At 36.6% G+C, this 23,238-nt stretch overlaps 1 protein-coding gene across 1 annotated transcript in view; it reads right to left on the bottom strand.

The window, feature by feature from the left end:
• Positions 1-23,238, bottom strand: part of RAD51B (RAD51 paralog B) — a 556,308-nt gene that overhangs the window by 503,689 nt on the left and 29,381 nt on the right. The window contains exons 6-7 of the mRNA XM_090271032.1: positions 9,489-9,608; positions 8,323-8,506 (exon numbers count right to left, since the gene is read on the bottom strand). Of these exons, the coding sequence (XP_090127158.1) occupies positions 8,323-8,506; positions 9,489-9,608 (304 nt within the window). The remainder of the gene's footprint in view (positions 1-8,322; positions 8,507-9,488; positions 9,609-23,238) is intronic.

Below are 23,238 nucleotides of genomic sequence, written 5' to 3'. Positions count from 1 at the left end.
CAAAAACAACATTTGGGTCTTTTTGACCGCAAGTAATAAGGACTACAGTTTTAGGTTTCATCTAAAAATAACTATAAAAAGCAACCTTCCCCCTAAAAAAAAAACCCATACATCAGTCAAAGTGTGATGAGACTTTTAAAAACTCTATCATGATCCAATCAATGCTGTTTCCGTTATAATCAGCAATGGTGCCTCCCCCCATTACTTCTATACGGCATGCTTGAAGGAAGTTGTAACTCAGAGAAAAAACTCTAGGATGTCATCTCAGAATGTTATCATTAGTGAGTAAATAAAAGCACAATTCAAAGTGGCTTAAAATAACACTTCTCCAGCTTTTCTGTGCATATAAATCATCTGGGGAGCCTATTAAAATGGAGATTCTGGTTCTGGAGGCCTGCAGCTCGGGCAGAACTTTCTCAGTTCCAACAGGCTCACAGGTGCTGCTGATGCTGCCAGTAAACGGACCACAATTTCAGTGCCAAGGACTTAAACCACAAGGACAAAGATTACAGATCTGGAAACTCAGAAAACAGACTGCTCAAAAATGTCATGACGGTCCCATAGCTTTTCTCTCTCTCTGCTCTGCCATTCAACATGCCAGCTTCAGCCTAAGGCTGGCTCTACTTTACTGGAAACAGTCTGACAGTAGTAACTGGGGCTACATGCTTCCTTGATCATGTCCTGCAGAAGATACAAGGTATCTGCTCATGGATCTCTTGTAAGTGCAAGAAGAACATTCCCAGAAGCTTAAAGACTTTCCCTGTACCCTATTTGCCAGAATTAGGTCAGATTCTCACGCCTGAACCACTGACTGCAAGGGAGAGTAGATAACGTTTGGGCCAACAAGTCCTACCCCTGACCTGAGGGTGGGGTCAAGTCTCCTGACGCTTACTGGCGACATGGGAAAAATCATGGGTCCATTAGGATGGAAGAAAGAAAAATATACACTTAGCAGGCAATAAACAACAGTCAATATAAGTAAATATTTTCTTCCCTTACCCCATCAAAGTATCATTTTGTTTTGAATCCACTGCATCAACTTCTCCTGATTTTAGAAATCCCATTTAACATCTTTACTATAAGATGGGTTATAGTATTTAAAATCATTCTAGCAGGTGGCTTTCTAAGCTCTTTCATCTATTAGCATTTTTTTCACATTAGAGTATAATTTCTAAACAAAATGATAGAGAAATTAATTTTATTTCAGAATCTATAAAATTATAGCATAATAAGAATAATAATGGCAACAGGATATATAGTAGCCTAGCAGTAAAGTAAGAAATGAATTCATATTGTAGGATAAATAAATAAATGAATGAAGAAATGTGGTCTTTGCTCATGAATCTATCAATCTTTGTATGGAAGCAAAACTTCCTCCTAGGGTAACTTTGTGATAATGTAAATTATACCTCAATAGAGTTGCTTTTTAAAAAAAAGGAAAGAAAAGAAACCTCTGACTGGTGTGGCTCAGTGGGCTGAGTGCCGACCCACAAATCAAAAGGTCACTGGTTCGATTCCCAGTCAGGGCACATGTCCAGGTTGCAGGCCAGGTGCCTGGTGGGGGGCATGTGAGAGGCAACGGATCAATGTTTCTCTCCCTCTCTTTCTCCCCGCTTCCCCTCTCTAACAATACAGAGCAACAACCTGTGGAGACAACTGTCTAAAAAAGGTTTAGCCACATGTGTCACAAATGCCAAATGTTTACCACTTAGTTTAATGAAAAATCAAAGCTGCATAAACTGCATCAGAGATCCCTTAAAGCAACACCAAAAATGTGGGCTGTGTGACAGAACTCTGAGACCCAGGAAATGTAACGTTCTCTGGAAGAAGGACTCCTGGCTAGTAAACAGAAAGCAAAGGCTGCAGTCAACTACATGGGCTCAAAGCTTGTGCAACAGTTGCTCCTCGGAAAAAACTTAACATCTCTTGAACGCAAAGACTGTATCGTTACAAAATGCCTTAACAATGGTTACTCTAAAAATATTAGCTAGTTAACTTCTGAAAGGGCATATTTAAGTTACATTTTAGAACTCTGAGGTCCCAGAAAATCTGAGGTTCTGAAATAAACAGAAGAGGTTTTATAATTTTTTTCTGTAGTTTTTCAGAATAACTTCTCTGGGAAAAACCAAGTGCGACTGAACAACTGAATAAGCTTTGAAGATCTCTTATACTATACAGACAAACATCAGCTAACTCCAGAGTTAAAATAAGTCATCACAATGGTGTCTGGAAATCCAGCACAAAATATAGAGATAAACATTGGTGTAGGCTTATTAACAATTGCAGGGTATTTTATAAACATAAAGTTCCTAAATATTTATTCTTAAATAATCACATTGACTTATCACTAAATGATAAACTTGCTCTTAGTAGAGCAGGAACCTCACTGTAGCTCCCCAAAATGTTACTAGCCCTCAAGTACTATTGACCACTCATCTCATGATTTTTACTAAGCCACTATTTCTATTTCTTTAAATAATTATAATATAGAAATCAGACAGATGTTTATTTTAATTTTAAAATAAATCTTAAAAGAAAACATTCCGAAACTACTTTAGCTATAAAGAAGTTCATTATCTGAATTTAGAAAATCCTGATTTATCATTCAAACAACCAAAGCCGAAAACAGCCACTAATTCAGGTTACGTTGATTATGAAAATATCAACTAATATTCACATCGTTTCAAAATCTACAAGTACTCTCATACATGTATATCATACAGATACAGATATAGAGAGATATAGGTAAATATAGTCATCCCTCAGTATGTATTGGGGATTGGTCCAGGACCCCCTGCAGATACTAACTTAAGGGTGCTCAACTCCTTTATAGAAAATGGCTTAATATTTGCAGTTAACCAACACACATCCTCCTGTATACTTTAAATATCTCTGGATTACTTATAATACTGACTACATTAGTCCCTCTCTTTATCGCGGTTCACTTATCGCGGCCTCACTGTATTGCGGGATTTTTTTTAAATATTATATTTAATTATTTATCGCGGATTTTTTGCTATATTGCGGGATTTTGTGGTACTGTATATGTATGTTGTTAAAGTTACATAGGGTTAAGGGTGTAGAATATGTTTAAGAACAGAAGCAGTGTTTATAAAAGTGTGGAAAAAGTTAATAAGGGAGTGGGAAAGGTTAATAAGGGACTGGGAACAGTTTATAAGTGTGTGGGAAGGATTTATAGTGCCTTAAAATATATATAAATTCTAAAATAAATGTAAGGTCCCCACTTCGCAGATTTTCACCTATCCAGGGGGGTGGGGGTGGGCGGGTCTAGAACGTAATACCCGCGATAAGTGAGGGAATACTGTACAATGTAAATGCTATGTAAACAGTTGTTTATACTGTATTGTTTATGGAATAATGACAAGGAAAATAAAAAGTCTGTACATGTTCAGTACAGATGCAATCAAGGTAGGCCTAAGTACGTAGTACACACCAGCAACAACGTAACATTGTGTTTTTTTTCTTTCAAATATTTTTGACCCCAGGTTGATTGAATCTGTGGATACAGAACCCATGGATATGGATGGTCAACTGTATATATGTGCATGTGTGTATCTACATATATTTATCTTCCTATAAATTATTATATAAAAGTGCTTTGCATACTATAAAAACCTCTATAAAAGTAATCTAGCAATATATATTTACTATTATTTACTATTATTCACCTACTAATATTATTAGCAATAATAATAATAAACCTTATGAGGCAGGAACCTTTATCCCCTTTCTACAGAAAGGATACTGAGACTCAGGAAGGAGAAGTGACTGGTCCGCGATCACAAGCTAGCTGAAATACATTCTGTACTTAAATTCGTATCTTCTGACTTAAAATTCTGGGTACTTTCTACTGTGTCATGCTGCCTCTGTATAATGTTTACCTTTAAAAGCATGATTCCCAAAGATTGGAAGAGAAAAGTAAAAGAAGAGTCTATTGTTGGGCATTTCTAAGACTGTAAGCAAGGCAAATCCCATGTTATTGGACAACATAGCAAACTAAGCTGAAGATCACAAGAAAACAAGAGATTTATTACAATACAATCTAAGAAATGAAAACCAATTTTGGTAACTTAAAGCTAGGAGCAAAAAAACATTTTTCACATTATAACATTTTTATTATTTCTTTAAAATAGTGCACTTCGGTCCACATAACTGTAAGTCTCACTTTCCAGTTCGTGTCAGACCTGCCCCTCCCTCAAATACATACACCAAAGATCCTTTAGGTCACGATGCTTATAAAAACTACCTTAGGTTGTAGGTTCCTAGGGACTTTTAATTAAAATCATGAACAGCGATTTTACTGAACACATCTGGCAATGCCATGAAACTAGAATATCTCCTGTCCAGTCACACACATATTGAGTCTTCATTAAACCTCAAAGCAGAATCTTAGGAGGTTATCTGTACTTCAGATGTTCCCCAGAAGAGGTCCAAAGTACAAATATTTCATAATTATTTTCCGAAGACAGTAGACTTATCACAGGACTGAAGCTACAAGTTTGATGATTTCAGCTTTAGGAAATAGACACCCAATAAATCTTTAGCATATTGATTGGCAGATAAAAGGCATTAGTTGTAATCTTGACATACATATATGATTTCTATATAAGTGAAAATGCAAACAAAGCTCCAAGTATTCGGGTATTTCTCTTATTTGAAATATTGATACCGCTAACAGAAGCAAAGCAACAAAGCATAAAGCAAGGTGTGAAACCTTTCACTGAAAAAGGATTGGAAGAAAGAATTGAATATTAAGTAGTTTTTAGTCAATAAGAGGCTAGGAAGCAGAATAATTCTGACTTCTGCACTAGGAAACAGTGTCCCATTGTGTATAAGAACACATGCACTGGAATCAAAACAGATCTGAGTTCAAACCCTACTCCTTCAACTTATTAGCCATGTGATTCTGGGAAAGTTACTTAACCATTATAAGCCTCAAGTTCTTCATATATAAAACAAGAATGATATAACCTACCTCACAAAGTTATTTAAAGTATTAAATTAAAAATGTTTGAAATGTACTCACTGTAACACTTGGAAGAAAAGTAAGTATTCAGTAAGATGTAGCTATTTATTAACAGCTGGTGTGGCTCAGTTGGTTGGGCATTTTTCACATCACAAAGCAAAAAGGTTGCTGATTTGATTCCCAGTCAGGGCACGTGCCTAGGTTGTAGATTCAGTCCCCAGTCAGGGTGTGGATGAGAGGCAACTGATAGGTGTTTCTCTCCCTCTCTTTCTCCCTCCCTTCCCCTCTCTCTAAAAAATAAGTAAATATTTAAAAAATATTTTTAAAAGACTGTAGATAATTTAAATAAACTAGAAAAATTTCAATTACTCCTTACTTTTGCCAGTAAAACAACACCAACTCTGAGATGCTAAGTAAGGTCCCTGATCTTAAAAGAGACTTCAAATCCCAAACATTAATGACAGGGTTTAAATGATTAATGTATAGGGGAACTCAAGATTTACGATTTTAGCCATAGTTAGAGTTGATAGGCTTAAGTGAGTAATGCATGTGGAAAGCTGTTATTCTAGGAACTGGAATGCATGACCTACGTGACTCCAAGAGGTCTACAAGCTATTCAACCTTTGTGCCCCATGGAGTCTGCAACGATATCTGAGCCACTGTGTTCCATCCAGGAAGGGAACTTCTGTGATGCAGATAAAGAATTGTTGATCAGCAGTTAAAGGAATACTAAGAAAATACTGTCATATTGCAAGTCTTATCTGATTAACCTTTTTTCCCAAACCCTTACTTAAGATGGTTTTTGAGAATACATAACCCGCCATCTTCTCAGATTGCTGGCATTTGTATAAAGCACCCATAAAGATTCAATCCTTGTCTCTACTTACTGGTTCTGGTAGTGACAGGAAGCATGAACCCCATCTTTTCCAGTTTCAGTAATGCTAAACAATAAGAGCCACAACTTCCTTTCACTTCTAATGTTTTCTTAGCAACATTGGACTTATGCTTGTGCTTTAACTGTTGAACCATTATCTATCTTTCCCCAAACAAGCACTCTCTTTCTGAGTAAGAATGAACAGCAAGGGTCAAGGTTAGACATAATAAAGAGTTTAACTAGAGCCTACAAAGATCTATGTTACCTGCCTTTATTTCTCTGTATAATCTATCATCCCAAGAAAGGACAAAGAAGTGGGTACTAAACTACTTACATATATCCGTTAGAAACAGAATAAGAACAGTAGACAAGATACTTATTTCATTCTCCATTATACCACAGAATGCTAAATAATTGTCTCCTACGATTAACTTATTTAGAGAAGCCTTAAGGGCAAAGACTATGTTTTATTCATCTTTATGATCTCACAGTGCCTAGCACTGAGTTTTGCACACATTTGCTGAAGGTGGAATTTAAAAGGAAAAGAGAGAGTGAGAGATCCAAAGAATGAGTGAGTTAACCAGGTATAGGAGGGTCTATACTACAATAATATCCATCAACAAAACAGCTAAAAGGGGATATGACAGTGAGTCAACATGATTTTCCCTTTTGAGGAGCTTGAAGCCTTGTGGAAATAAATATTAGGAAAAGACAGATAAAAATATAACAGGCATTTGGAACGAAGTAACTAATGGCTACCTTTTACTGAATGAGTCAAACATTGTGCAAAGAACATTACAGACTTTATCTGACTTAAACCTCACACCCCCAGGGGTCAGATATTATTATCCTTATTTTTCAAATGGGAAACTAAAAGTTGGAGCTAAGATGAGTAACTTACTCAAGGCCATCAAATTAGCAAACAGAGAGGCTATGGTTCAAACCAACATCTAATTCTGAAGCCGGTACTTTTAACCACCAGGAACCAGAGTAATAGCACTGAAGGTGGTAGGAAGTAATAAGATACTGAATATATATTGAAACAGAACCAACCAGGTTTGCTAAAAGATGAAGAGCATTGTTTAAATTAAAGAGGTATTAGGTAATATCTATAAGACGTGATGACTAAATGGATGAGATCCAATGCATCAAAAGTTAAGTTCCCTTCTGGCCTTTACTTTCCTTCTACAGATGCAACCAATAGTTTCTAGAAGCTCTTCTAGAGCCAACGTATGCATATGTATTAATAACATAAGCATACAGCATATACTTTTTCACTCAATCAAGTAACTATATAAAATATTTTTTAAATTCTCTTATTCTCGATACAAAATTTTTTTAAATATTTATTTATTTATTTATTTATTAGAGAGAGGGATAGGGAGGGAGAAAGAGAGGGAGAGAAACATCAACATGAGAGAGAAACATTGATTGGCTGACTCTCATATGTACCCCAACTGGGGACTAAACACGCAGCCTAGGCATGTGCCCTGACCTGGAAGAGAACCATTGAACTTTCACTTTGTGGGATGATGCTCAACCAACTGAGCAACACCAGTCAAGGTGATATAAAATATCTTTAGATGCCCTTATTCTCCTTGACCTGACCTGGGAAAACATGAATTTGATTTTATCATTTTAAGCAGCTATAATAAAATTTAAAAGATGAGTATCATCCATGATAAACTTTATAGTACTTCACCAGGAATTACATCATATAATCCAAAATATGAAGTTAAAAGACACTAAAATATGTAAAATCTTTTATATGCCTTATTTTCTCCCTTGACTTATTGCTTGATTTTAAAAATCTCAAAGGTTGTGTGGTAGTTTACACTATTGGTACATATTCTTTATGTTACAAGGCCCAAGATTTTAATTTTCCAAATACAAGTCTAAAAATTATAAAATCATAACTAAATTTTATCTCAGATTAAGGAATTCTTATCTTCTGTTGAGATGATATATGGCTAAACTGAAAAGCCTGACAATACTAAATGCTGGTAAGGCTGAAGAACAAGTAAAACTCTCCCACACACTGCTAACGGGAACAAAACTCAGTCAGCACTTGTACCTGGTAGCTTACCTACCACAAACCCTTGAAATATATCTTCACCTTCATTCCTGATCACAACTCCCACTACTGAAAGCCATGCCAACAGCAATGGGGTGATCATTTTGTACATTATATAACTATCTAATCACTATGTTGTACACTTGAAATTTATAATATTGTATGTCAATAAACAAATCTCCTCCAGGCTCAAACTGTAAAAAGGATAAAATAATTTCAATAAATGAACAAATTTAATAAAATGATAATGTTTGCTATAGCAATTAGACTATGCTATCTTTAGAAAGGTTTTACATTTCCTTCTAATTATATCACTTGATATGTCAGTGAACTTAATATTTTAAAAAATGAAAGGTAATGAAAAAAGAGAGAAAAAGAAAAACTTACCGGGATTGAAAATTCCTCAGCCAAATATTTCAAGGTGGCTGCTGCTCTTGCCAAGAACTTGTTCCTTTCTCTCATGTTGCCCTGAAGTTGTGTATCAAACTCCTTTCTTACCACAGAAGCAACAGAGTCAATAATCACAAGTTTAACTCCTTTTGAAATAATTTCTTCTTCTAAGGTTTCAATCCTGTAAGAGTGTAATTTGTAAAATAGCAGAAAAGTTTAAGTAAAAATAAAAAATAGGGCATTGCAAAAGTTAACCAACTTAAAAACAACAATAAATTGTTCTTCCCTGAGTTATAGTGATGGTTGCAAGTATCCAATAAACGTAACTTATTTTCATATATCTCTTCTATACATATGGCACTCTTTTGGAAATTAAATTGTTTTCATTCCTTAGTTCTCCTATGATATTGCTAAAGCTCCAATTTTAGGGTGAAAGTACTTGTGGTAGCCGGTCTCCGAAGTGGACCTCAGTAACCCCCATCTCCAGGTATTCATGCCCTGAGAAGTCTCTCCCACATTGTACTAGGGTTGGTCTGTGTGGTCAATAGCACATAACAAAATGAGGGTACGTCATTTCTGAGACCACATCTTCCATCTTGGACTCTCTCTCACTCATCCACTCTCAGATCCCTCACAGCCATATGGCAAGGCCCACATGGTGAGGAACAGAATTCTCTGGCTAACATCTGGGAAGGAGATCTTCCAGCAACTACATGAGAGACCTTGGAATTCTCCAAGATTCTCCAGCCCCAAGCAAGCCTGGAGGTAACTACAGCCTTGGGCAATAGCTTGACTTCAAGCTTTTGAGCAGCCCTGAACTAGGTAAGCCACTCCCAGACACCTAACCCTCAAAAATTATGTGAGACAAAATATGTTTTCTGTTTTAAGCTGCTAAACCTTGGGATAATTTGTTAATGAAACAACAGATAATTAATACACCACTTGATTAATATAAAATAGTTTATTCATTTCATTTTCATTTTTTCATTTTTAAAGAAATACTTTAACAACAGGTCATAGTGAATAAAGAAGAACATGGAAATAATTATTTCCCATAATTCTAAAATGTAGAGACTTTCTTTTTCACTCAGAAATTGAAAACATGAAAACAAAATATAAATCTTCAAAGTATTACTAAAATACCAAAATCTAGAACAGTATACCTCTGTAGAACTTCATCACAGCTGAGTTCCCAATAGAGATAAACTTTACTGCTTGTCAAAAGTAATTTTTCCTCAGTGTTAAAATATCTGGGAAAACGAGATTTCGCTATCTCAATTAGTCTGTGGATAAAAAAAATAACGTAAGTGAAAATAGTCAATGATATTTAAGGCCACTTTGCTGAACCTCTAATGAATTCTACTTAGGAAACTCATAAACCACAAGGAACACTAGAACAAAAGCCTTATTAATAGAGCAAGTACAAGCAAAATGGCTTAATATACAAGTTTGGAACATAAGCCCTCCCTCATAAAGACTAAGAGAGGTTAGCAGACATAGTATGAGACCAGCCAGGGCTTTTAGATCTCATCTAGGTTGAGCAAGCAACAATGCCTCTCCAAATAAATATGTTTCTGGGAATAAATATTATTTTATAAATGATATTTTGACTAGGAGTTACAATATATGTTTAGGAAATAAGAAAAATGCTTGTATTTTCATGAAAAATATATTTTAACAAATATAGATATTATCACTCTAATAATTACATAGCAGTAAGTCTCCATGTCTCAGACCAAAGAATATACATATAAAATAAATGTTATCCGGTAGGTCCTTAGTAAACAGAAAATTATTTCCTATACAAATAAATCTTGTCCAATATTTCCTTAGTAAATAAAAAATTTATTTTCTAAACACTGAATTCCGACCTGAGAACTAGATCTAATGTTTGGGGTAAGCATAGGACAGTGACAAGCTGACACAGATGCAATTATCATCATTAATAGCACAAGACATGGAGAGCAATACTAGACGTTTCAAATATTTCTGGTTAAAAAGGTAAAAATGTAAATCTTTGAGTATAAATGTTTCCTATTTAAAATACTTTATCAGCCTCGCACTTAACCACCCAAGGGCAACTGGGAAAAAGGACTAAAAACACAAAAACCATCCTATATTTTATGCTCCATTTAAAGATGCAAAGTACGGAGAACAAGTATTTTCATTTCTAGATAGTTAATACATTTATAGAAGAGGCTGAGAACTTTAAATAGATAAAAAAATAAGTTCCTCACATATGCTATAATCAGAAATGGAAGAGAAAAATCTAAAACAGGAAGAGGGAAACATTAAAGAAATGTAGTCAATAACATTTGTAAAGCATATTTTAAGTAATCTGAAAAGAAGAAACATCATTAGGTTGAACAGGAATAAGAAAAATTATTTTAGGAGTAAAGAATAGTACTACAAGATGGGTAGAGAGAACAAAATGGATCAAATGACCATTCAAGAGAAGTTCTTGAGAAAGGCACAGGAGTTGAAGAAAAAAAGAAAAGGAAAGGAGGTAAGCGATAGGAGCAAGAAGAAATGAGATGGCATTGGCAAAGGCAGAACAGGAGTTTGGGAAAACGTGTACATTTTCTGATTAAGGCACTTGGAACCCACTGATTTTTAAGGAAAGGTATGACAACATCCATCAGAAACATCGAAGTTTTTCAAAATTTGGATGCTCAGTTGATTAGGAACCAGACTGAGAGTACCTGACTCATTGGCAACAACTGAACAGCTGACAGACAATAATTTTCTGACCCCAACACTAGGCCAGAAAACTAGTGGCTTACGGCTCTGGAACTTACTACTGCTCTCTCATTCCAGTAAGATCCCTCAGATGGAAGGTGGCCACAACATGGACATGGACTAACTTTATCCATAGTTCTCATGCTTTCTTCCTTCCTAATGATTTGGCGGAGGACAGGGTTAGTGGCAATATTTCTAATATCATGAAATGTAGAGGCCACACCTCTTGCTGATGACAAAACTTACTTCTAGATATTAAATACATCAGATACTCCATTACTAGGCAATGGGGAGTATTTTCTTTCTTTCCATCCTAAAAACACACCATTTATCTGGTTTAGTATGAAATAAACTAAAAGTGCCTTAATGACTTAAATAACCATTGGAAATGGTAGAGGGGACATAAAGGTGGGAAGTCAAAGTAGACAAATCCAAAAAACAAAAACAAACAAGAAGAATCCAACATGGTAAGATGCAGAAACAACCTCCCAATGAAAAGAAAAGAGGAATCCCCAGAAAGAGAGGTAGATGGAATAGACATAGCCCAAATGTCAGACATGGAATTCAAAACAATGGTGATGAAGAAGCTCAATATACTTGACATCCTTAAAAACAACTATGACAACCTCCAAGGAAGTTACCAGCAGCCCCAAGAAAATTACAGGGAACTTACGGAGAACTACACCAGCATAAAAAAAGGACATAGAAACTATCAGTAAGAACCAGGAAGAAATGAAGAATACAATCTCTGAACTGAAAACACAGTAGAATCTATCAAAAGCAGGCTAAACGAAGCAAAGGATCGGATCAGTGAGTTAGAGGACAATGTAGAAAAAAATCCCCAGGCAATACAGCAAAATGAAAAAAGACTGAAAAAGTATGGAGAAGATCTAAGGGAATTACAGGATAACATGAGACAAAAAAATATCCAGATCATTGGAATAAAAGAGGGAGAAGAAGAACGAGGAATAAAGAAGCTGATAGGAGAAGTAATGACAGAAAATTTTCCTAACCTGATGAAAGAAAAAGTCATTCAAGTTCAAGAAGCACAGAGAGTCCCAGTGAAGAGGAACCCCAAAAGGCCCATTCCAAGCCACATCATAATTAAAATAGCAACATTCAAAGACAAAGAAAGAATCCTAAAAGCAGCAAGAGAAAAACAGCAAATAACATACAAGGGAGCTCCAATAAGTCTATCAACCAATTTCTCAACAGAAACACTACAAGCCAGAAGGGAATGGTCTAAAATATTTCAAGCAATGAAAAACAAAGGCTTACAACCAAGAATACTCTCCCCAGCAAGGCTCTCATTCAAAAAGGAAGGTGAAATAAGGAGTTTCTCAGACAAAGGAAGGCTAAAAGAATACATCTCCACCAAACCAGCATTGCAAGAGATACTAAAGGCAATGTTTTAAGAATAAGAAGAAAAAAAAGGGAGAGGAACACAGGTACAAAGGGAAATGAATAAATACATGTCAATAATAACCTTAAATGTAAATGGATTAAATGCTCCAATTAAAAGACATAGGGTAACAGAATGGATATGAAAACAAGACCCACATATTTACTGTCTACAAGAAACACACCTCAAAACAAAAGATTTACACAGACTGAAAGTAAAGGGATATAAAAAAGTATTCCAAGCAAACAAACATGAAAAAAAAGCTGGGGTAGCAGTCCTCATATCAGACAAAATGGATTTCAAAGCAAGGGCAATAAAAAGAGATAAAGAAGGACATTTCATAATACTTAAGGGAACAATCATAACACTGATAAACATATATGCACCCAACATAGGAGCACCCAAATACATAAAGAAAATACTAAACCACAAGAAGGATACTAACAGCAACACACTCATAGTAGGGGACTTTAACACTCTATTATCAACAATAGACTGATCTTCGAAGAAAAGAAACAACAAGGATATGCAGGCATTGAACAACACACTAAACCACATGGACTTAACTGATATATATAGAACTTTTCACCCCAAAGAAGCAAAACATACATTCTTTTGAAATGCACATGGGACATTTTCAAAAATAGACCACATGATAGCACACAAAACAAGCCTCAACAAATTCAAAAAAATTGAAATTATATCAAGCATCTTTTCAGACCACAATGCCTTGAAACTAAAAATCAACCTCAGAGAAAAAAATCAAAGACATCCAAACTCATGGAGGATGAATAACATGCTATTAAATAATGAATGGGTTAACAAGGACATCAAAGAAGAAATCAAGAAATTTCTGGAAACTAATGATAATGAACACACAACAGCCCAAAACCTATGGGACACAGCAAAAGCAGTCCTAAGACGGAAGTTCATAGCAATACAGGCATATCTGAAAAGGACAGAAGAATCTCAAATAAAAAATCTAACCCTAAAGCTACAAGAACTAGAACAGCAACAACAAACAAAGCCTAGGGCAAGAAGAAGGAAGGAAATCATCAAGATCAGGGCAGAACTAAATGACATAGAGACTAAACAAACAATTCAAAAGATCAACAAAACTAGGAGCTGGTTCTTTGAAAAAATAAACAAAATCGACAAGCCTTTAGCCAGGCTCATCAAGAAAAAAAGAGATAAGACCCAAATAAACAAAATCAGAAACAAAAAAGGAGAAATCACAACTGATACCACAGAAATACAAAGGATTGTAAGAAATTACTACAAACAACTGTATGGCAAGAAATTTGACAACCTAGAAAAAATGGACAAATTTCTAGAAACATATACCCTTCCAAAACTGAATCAAGAAATGGAAAGTCTCAACAGACCAATAACAAAGAAGGAAATTGAAACAGTAATCAAAAATCTCCCAGCACACAAAAGCCCTTAACTGGATGGCTTCACAGGAGAATTTTACAAAACATTCAGGAAAGAACTAACTCCTACCCTCCTCAAACTATTCCAAAAAATTTTAAAAAAGGGAAAAATTCAAAACTCTTTCTATGAAGCCAGTATTACTCTAATTCCAAAACCAGGTCAAGACACAAGAAAGAAAGAAAACTACAGGCCAATATCACTGATGAACATAGATGCTAAAATCCTCAACAAAATATTGGCAAACAGGATCCAGCAATACATTAAAAAGATCATACACCACGATCAAGTGGGACTCATCCCAGGGATGCAAGGATGGTTTAATATTTGCAAATCAATAAATATATCACCTAAACAAAATGAAAGACAAAAATCACATAATGATAGCAATAGATGCAGAAAAAGCATTTGATAAAGTACGACACCCATTTATGATAAAAACACTCAGCAAAATGGGAATAGAGTGAGCATACCTTAACATAATTAAGGCTATATATGAGAAACCTGAAGCCAACATCATACTTAACGGACAAAAACTGAAAGCATTCCCCCTGAAACCAGGAACAAGACAAGGATGTCCATTCTCTCCACTCCTATTCAACATAGTGTTGGAAGTCCTAGCCACAGCAATAATACAAGAAAAAGAAATAAAAGGCATCCAAATTGGGAAAGAAGAAATAAAACTATCATTATATGCAGGTGACATGATAGTATACATAGAAAACTCTATAAACTCCACTAAATAACTACTTGATATAATAAGTGAATTTGGCAAAACAGCAGGGTAAAAAATAAATATACAGAAATCTAAGGCATTTCTGTACACCAACAATAAAGTATCAGAGACAGAAACAAAAAAGAAAACACCATTTACTATCATCGGCAGCCGTCCGTCTCGAGAGACGATGGTGTAGCTTCTTAAGTGTCTATCTGCACCGCCGAGAATGGCTGTGCAGTCCAACTCGGGAGTGATACGGTATCTGTCTCCTCCCGTGTTGAATCGACATCTTATGATGACGCTGGAGTGTCCTCTCCAGTGAAGCTGAAGCTACAGAGCCTGGGCAGGGTGATATGGAGGGTCTGCTGTTGCCCATGCAGCAGACCCCCCCTCTCTTCGCAGCTGAGGGATCCAAGGGAAAGACGGAGTCAATACAGCTTGGCTTCAGGTGCGCCGCAGGAGTTGCCGGTGTTGACTACAACGTCAAACCGCCTTAGGGACTCCGGCTCCGGATTTTCTGTCGGGGTTTACTCCCTTAGCCTTTCCCCTGAAGAGGTATGCCGCAAGGCAGCGGAGGTTTTTTGGAGTCAGAGTTTTCCTTCTCTGATGTGCCCTGACTGGAAGATCGAACCAGCGACACTTAGCTTGCAGGCCGACGCTCAATCCACTGAGCCAAACCAGCCAGGGTTTGCAACAAGAAAAATAAAGTACCTAGGAATAAACTTAACCAAAGAGATAAAAGACCTGTACTCTGAAAATTATGTAACACTGAAGAAAGAAATTAAGGAAGATACAAATAAATGGAAGCAAATACCATGTTCTTGGATGGGAAGAATCAACATCAGCAAAATGGCCATACTACCCAAAGCAATTTACAGATTCAATGCAATCCCTATTAAAATACCAATGACATATTTCACAGACCTAGAACAAATACTTCAAAAATTCATATGGAACCAAAAAAGAGCCCAAATAGCCAAAGCAATCTTGAGACAGAATAACACAGCAGGAGGAATCATGATACCAGACATCAAACATTACTACAAAGCCACTGTGATCAAAACAGTCTGGTACTGGCATAAGAACAGACATATAGATCAATGGAACAGAATAGAGAGTCCAGAAATAAATCCAGGACTATACAGTCAACTAATATTTGATAAAGGAGGAAGGAACATAAAATGGAGTGAGAAGAGCCTCTTCAACAAATGGTGCTGGGAGAACTGGACGGGGATGTGCAAAAAAATGAAACTAGACCACCAACTTACACCACACATGAGAATAAATTCAAGATGGATCAAAGACTTAAATGTAAGCCGTGACACCATAAAAGTCCTAGAGGAAAACACAGGCAGGAAAATTTCAGATATCCCGCGTAACAATATTTTCATGGATACATCTCCTAAGGCAAGAGAAATAAAGGAAAAAATAAACAAATGGGACTACATCAAACCAAAGAGTTTCTGCTCAGCAAAAGAAAACATCAGCAAGATGAAAAGGAAACCAATCATATGGGAAAACATATTTGCCAATGATATCTCAGACAAGGGACTTATCTCGAAAATATATAAAGAGCTTATACAACTTAACATCAAGAAAACAGACAACCCAATTTAAAAATGGGCAAAGGACCTGAACAAACACTTCTCCGAAGAGGACATACAGAAGGTCCATAGACACATGAAAAAATGCTCAACATCACTAGCCATCAGAGAGATGCAAATGAAAACCACAATGAGATATCACTTTACACCTGTCAGAATAGCCATCACCAACAAATCAACAAACAACAAGTGCTGGTGACGATGTGCAGAAATGGGAACCCTAGTGCACCGTTGGTTGGAATGCAGGCTGGTACAGCCACTATGGAAAACAGTATGGAATTTCCTCAAAAAACTAAAAATGGAACTGCCTTTTGAACCAACAATTCCACTGCTAGGATTATACCTGAAAAATCCTAAAACCCGAATTCAAAAGAACTTATGCACCCCTATGTTCATAGCACCACTGTTTACAATAGCCAAGTGCTGGAAACAACCTAAGTGCCCATCTATAGATGAGTGGATCAAAAAACTGTGGTACATTTACACAATGGAATACTATGCAGCAGAAAGAAAGAAGAAACTCCTGCCATTTGCAACAACATGGATGGGACTAGAGAGAATTATGCTTAGTGAAATAAGTCAGACAAAGAAAGAAAAATACCATATGATATCACCTAATACAGGAAACTAAAGAACAGCATAAACAAATGAACTAAACAGAACAAAGAGGAGAATAACAGTCAATAGGGGGGAGGGGGGAGGGAGAGAAGGGGAATAAGTAAGGGAAGGGTCTAATCAAGGAATGTGTATAAATGACTCATGGACATGGACAACGGGGAGGGATATGATTGTGGGAGAAGTGGTGGGCTGGGTGGGGGGGAGCACTGGGGAAAAAATGGGACAACTGTAATTGAAAAACCAAAAAATAAAAAAATAAAAAAGAAAAAAAGAAATGGTAAGGGGGAAATAAAATCATATCTGGTTTTTCCCAAAAGGTTTAAGTGGGATGGTGGTGCCTTTAAGGGAAAGCTTAATGAGCTTATACAAACTTAGGGTCAATAGCCTTACAAACTTAGGAATGGTGCAAAGAGATAAAAACAATAACTATGTTACCAGACTAAGTAACTGCATCAAATGGTAATTAACATTCCAGTATGCTATAATTTTCTCTAAGTTTCTCTAAGTGTATTAATTTTAGAAAAGATATCTAAAAGTATATAAATCAAATATAAATATAGTATTCTATATGCCTCACATTAATCATAGCAATTTCTCATGACGATCTTCATCACAAAGATCTGTTTTGTTTGAAGCAAGCGACAAAAAAGAATCTATCTTTTGTTCCCAGACATTAATTATATAACATTTGAAAGCAATGCCATCTAGTGGACATCTTTTTTATAAAAAGTATTCCTCTGGGGGGAGGGCGGGAGTGGGACAACTGTAATAGGAAAAAAAAAAAAAAATATATATATATATATATATATATATATATATGTATGTATTTAAAAAATAAAATAAAATAAAAAGTATTCCTTTCAAAGGATGCCCTTAAGATTTATTCACTCAACAAATATTTATTGCGGACCTACTATATGCCCAACACTGGGTGCTAAGGATATGGCAATGAACAACAACAAAAAACAAAAGCCCTCCCTCATGAAACTTATATTCTATTGAGAGAGACAAAGAAATATAGTATATCATACATCAGATAATAAATGCTCTAAAGAAAAGTGAGCCAGGATAAGGGGACAGACTATGACAGATGGAAGCAAGTGCCATTTCACATAAGGTGGTCTGGGAAAGCCTCTTTTCTATAAGGTTTAAGGGAGATGAAAAAGAATGAACCATGTGGATATCCAGTGGAACAATGAATAGGAAGAGAGAATTACAGCAAGTGCAAAAGCCTAGGTGTAAGAAAATGCCTGGGGTGCCTGACTAATAACAAGGAGGCTACTGTGGCTGAAACACAGGAAGCAAGAGGGAGAATAAAAAAGAAAGAAGGTAAGAGGACCAGCCAGGGGCCAAAATCCCACAAGGTCCCTAAGTATGTGGGTTTTGTGGATTTCATTTAATAAAAGCCGAGGAGCAGGATGGGTCATGACCTGACTGCTTTATAAAGAATCACTAGCTACCAAGTGAAGAAGAAACTGTAGATGGGAAAGGGTAAAAACAAGAGCAGCTAGTGCAGTAGCCCAGATAAGCAATGTTGGTGCCCTGACCTAGAGAAGAACTCATGGATGAGAAGTAACTGAACCCAAGATGTAGCTCAAAGGAGGAGCTGAAGGAATTTCTTGACTAAAGGGACCAGCATCTGGAAGAATGGAATTAACCATTCATTGAAGTGAAGAAGAATGGATTCAGATCAAGGTTTTTTGTTATTAGTTCCCCATTACTTCACAGCTCTTGCATAAAAGGAAAGTTAAAAGCTTTACATTAGGGACCACATGCCAACTTGAAACAAAACATATGCTTAATAAAAAAATTAAAAAATGTCTTGCAAAATTCTAGTTGAAATATCGCATCATAAATGTGCTGAAATGAACATTTATGGCTTTTCAAAGCTTCTTGTACATATGTAATATTTTCCTGTTCATTAATTCAATATGTGCTTGCTTGGTCAGCATTGTGGGATTACTAAACATAATAATGTGAATCTATTAGTTCCTTATAGATTCCAGAAAATTCCAAAGTTTTGTTTTAGTAATCATAAGTATGTACTTATAACTAATTTCCATTTTCTAGCCTAGAAACTCTTGAGGACCACCCTCCCTACTAAGTCACAAATGATAAGGCAGCCAAAGCTGAACTAAGGAAAACTTACCCAGATTCATGAAGCCATCTAAATAAAAATGGTAAGAGGGAATTTATCTCTCTTGTCTACCCCTGGGTCACAGATCCTCGATTTATACAAACTAGCAAATAGGTAACTAAGACCACACTGATATTGCCTTCAGAATCAGCCAAAGTCATGGCTGACCACTACCCCTCATGCTTCCCTCTTGATACAGCGATTCATAAAGAGTGACACTTTAAATAGTTTGGAAGGGTTTAAAAGTGACTGACTTTGGGGTACCTGACACCCTCAGAAGTGACATGCATACTAAGTACAGCAGGTCCTTCAGATCTAAGCATGGCCATTGCTTCCACATAGTACCAATACAACACATACCTCTCCTGGGCATACTCAGTTACCATTGTTATAATTTTACATTTTTTGATTATTTGGTTAATGTCTTTCTCCCCTTCTGACTACATCTTCTTCCTAGTTTTCAAAGTCTTTCCAATTTCATGACAACTCAGGAATGTCTGCTTCTACCTCATAATATTCCAATTCTACATCCTACCTCCCCAGCTCTCCCTCCAGGGCCCTGGGTCCCATCTCTTCCTCCCCCAGATCCTTTAGTTTTCATCACATGTCCATTTGTAGTACTAAGACTCAGATTTATTTTACCCATTTTATTTCTCTCAAAGTTTTGCTTTGAAACCTCTACTATTATTTACCACCCATACTAACTTCCTTGTTTTTCCAACTTGAAATACTTATTCTTTTTTATTCTTACCGTCCAGTTCCATCTTTTTCTAGTTATCTTCAACAGGAATAATAGAGTATTCATTCAATTCATGTGTCCTGGAATTCTCATGGTTGTCAAATTTTCCATAAACAGATCACTAGATTAATCTATTTATCCGTATTCTCAAGGTATATACAAGTGCATAGCAATTAAGACTATATCAGATCATAAGTATAAGTCCACTAGGTAAAACAAAATAAAAAGAGACTATTTACTGAATCAGTCACAATTCTGTCTGCTTAGCATTCTCCTCTCCCCAAGGCAGTGCCTGAATACCCAAGGGTTTAGTACCAGGCTATACTATTATCTAATTACTAAGCAGTCTGGAGACAGAATTACGGTTTATGATGAACAAGCATGATTGATATACTATTTTAGATTATCTTTTCAAAGACATGTAAAAATCAGCTAGTTAGTGTATTGTTTTTAAAAATATAACTACAATAAAAAAAATTTAGAAAACAAAAACAAAAACTAATAATGCCCTGGCCAATGTGGCTCTGTTGGTTGGAGCATCATGCCATAACCAAAAGATTGTGGGTTCAATTCCCGGTCAGGGTACATATATAGGTTGTGGGTTGGATCCCCAGTCCAGGTGTGTACAACCCCTGGTCTGGCAACTAATCAATGCTTCTCTCTCACACCGATGTTTCTTTCCCTCCATCCCTCCCTTTCTGTCTCTCTAAAGCAATGAAAAAATGTCCTCAGGTGAGAAAAGAAAGAAGGAAGGAAGGAAGGAAGGAAGGAAGGAAGGAAGGAAGGAAGGAAGGAAGGAAGGAGGAAGGAAGGAAGGAAGGAAGGAAGGAAGGAAGGAAGGAAGGAAGGAAGGAAGGAAAGAAAGAAAGAAGGAAAGAAGGAAGGAAGGAAGGAAGGAAGGAAGGAAGGAAGGAAGGAAGGAAGGAAAGAAAGAAAGAAAAAGAAAGAAAGAAGAAGGAAAGAAGGAAAAAAAGAAAGAAGAAGGAAGGAAGGAAGGAAGGAAGGAAAAAAAGAAAGAATAAGGAAGGAAGGAAGGAAGGAAAGAAAGAAAGAAAGAAAGAAAGAAAGAAAGAAAGAAAGAAAGAAAGAAAGAAAGAAAGAAAGGAAGGAAGGAAGGAAGGAAGGAAGGAAGGAAGGAAGGAAGGAAGGAGGAAGGAAGGAAGGAAGGAAGGAAGGAAGGAAGGAAAAGAAAGAAGGAAAGAAGGAAAGAAAGAAAGAAAGAAGGAAAGAAAGAAAGGAAGGAAGGAAGGAAGGAAGGAAGGAAGGAAGGAAGGAAGGAAGGAAAGAAGGAAGGAAGGAAGGAAAGAAAGAAAAAGAAAGAAAGAAGGAAGGAAGGAAGGAAGGAAAGAAAGAAAGAAGGAAAGAAGGAAAAAAAGAAAGAAGAAGGAAGGAAGGAAAGAAAGAAAGAAAGAAAGAAAGAAAGAGAGAGAGAGAGAGAGAAAGAAAAAATCTCTCCAAAGTACTTTTAAGTACGTCACCGACAAGGTTTTCTTATTTTAAGTGCATTTTAGGCAAAAGTAATTTTTATTTATTTTTCCTCTGTTTTCTCCCTCCCTCTTGATAAACAGATATCTAGCAATTTATTTTTTTAAGATTTTATTTATTTACTTTTAGAGAGAGGAGAAGGCAGGAAGAGAGAGAGAAACAGCAATGTGCGAAAGATATATGGATTGGTTGCAAAAGATATGCCGATCAGTTGCCTCTTGCACATCCCCAACCAGGGACCTGGCCCGCAACCCAGGCATGTGCCCTGACCAGGGGTCAAATCAGCGACCCTTCAGCTTGCAGGCCGGCACTCAATCCATTGAGCCATACCAGCCAGGGCATATATAGCAACTTATTGGCAGAAATTATTTTCCATTTTTATTACTTTCCCTAAATTCTCTATATGTGAATCCTTTTAACTTCCTTCATATTAATCCTTCAATTCACTTTCTTATTTGTGATCAGACAGCTTGCCTGCAAGTGCAAAATGCTACATATAGAGTCATACTGAGAGCTAAAATATACTTCTTTTTGAGTCTCGTATTTTCCTCCTTTCTCTCTTCTCTAAGCCCAGAAATCGACCCAGCTGTAGCAGACACTATTGATCACCTACTAATATCCATTCCACTTCTTCCTTGCTCTGAAAGCCCTGATTTTATTCAGGAAGTAATGTTAACCAGCCCCAGGACACTCATCATGCTTACAACAATCTTTCCTCTGACTTACCCACCCTCTCTTGAATATAGGGGAGGCCCAGTAAGGAATCTGCAGGATTCCAGAGAATGGAACGGAAATTGGAAGAGGGGAAGAGGTGGCTACTCTGAAAAAAGTAGTAAACTTTCCTGATAAAAGATATCGCTGGCCCTTTCCCTTCTCATTGACTTGAGCACAGAATGGATACAATGCCTAAAAATGTACCAGTCCCAGGTCTCTCTGTCATCACTGGTCAACAGAACCAGAGCCAGTAACCACCTACTCAGGTCTTCTTATTAAAAAAATAAACCTCTTTTTGCTGAAGCCACTATTCTTCCCACAATGACAACAAAATTACAACTAAATTACAGAACAACCATCATTGAGAATTGCCCGAAGACTAGCTGAACAGAATCCCTATAACTAAGAATACAAAAAAGAAAGCATGTTGAGGCTGTAATTGAAAAAAAATTTTTAATTTAAAAATAAATAAATAAAAAGTATACAATGTGATGAGAGCAATACATCTTTTAAGTCTCTTTTAATCCCAAGGCTTTCCCTCTAACTTTTTTTAATCTTAACTATTTATTTGTTAAAGAAACCAGATTGTTTATTCTGTCATTTACCACAGATTGGTTTTTGCTGATTGCAGCCCTCTGGTGTAGTTTAACACATACCTCTCTTCTCTGTATATGTTGTAAACTGGTAGTTGGATCTAAAAGCTTGATCACATTCAGACCTAATTGTTTTTCCATCAACAGGTATCACAATGACTGGCTGTCTTTTTGTGATCCTAGCAGGCTTCTACGTTTATGAACTGTTCTTACTCACAATACTTCTGACCCCAAATGTGTCGGTTTTCCACCCTAAGCAATTCTCCAATTCCCTGTGAAGACCAACTGGGTGTCCTACAAGCCAATTCAATTCTGACACTAACTACTGGTAGTTAGCGCAGACCCCCGATTCAGGGCTCCTACATCTGATACCAACTGCAAGTCTTAGCCCTCTTGTACCGCTGACTGACAGGCTGTAAATCAAGGGTTCCTATACTTTTCTCCTCAAGTTCAATAATTGATTTGAACCCAGGAAGACGCTTTACTTACTATTGCCAGTTTATTATGAAGGCTACAGCTCAGGATAAGCAAAATGGAAAAATGTATTGAACCACATCTTGGGTTCAGTTACTTCTCATCACATGAGTTATTCTCTAGGTCAAGACAACAAGGATGCTAGCTTGTCCAACATCACCATCCTCTAGACATCGCGTATGCTGCCTCCCATGGAGAGCAGACTGATCTGGACTCCGCAAAATCCCTGTTCTCTGCGTGAAAAGTCCCCTTCCCTTTT

Source organism: Furipterus horrens, unplaced genomic scaffold (assembly GCF_987537825.1).
Source record: "Furipterus horrens unplaced genomic scaffold, mFurHor1.1.pri manual_scaffold_3, whole genome shotgun sequence".
NCBI lineage: Eukaryota > Metazoa > Chordata > Mammalia > Chiroptera > Furipteridae > Furipterus > Furipterus horrens.
This window is presented reverse-complemented; position numbering and strand designations above follow the sequence as displayed.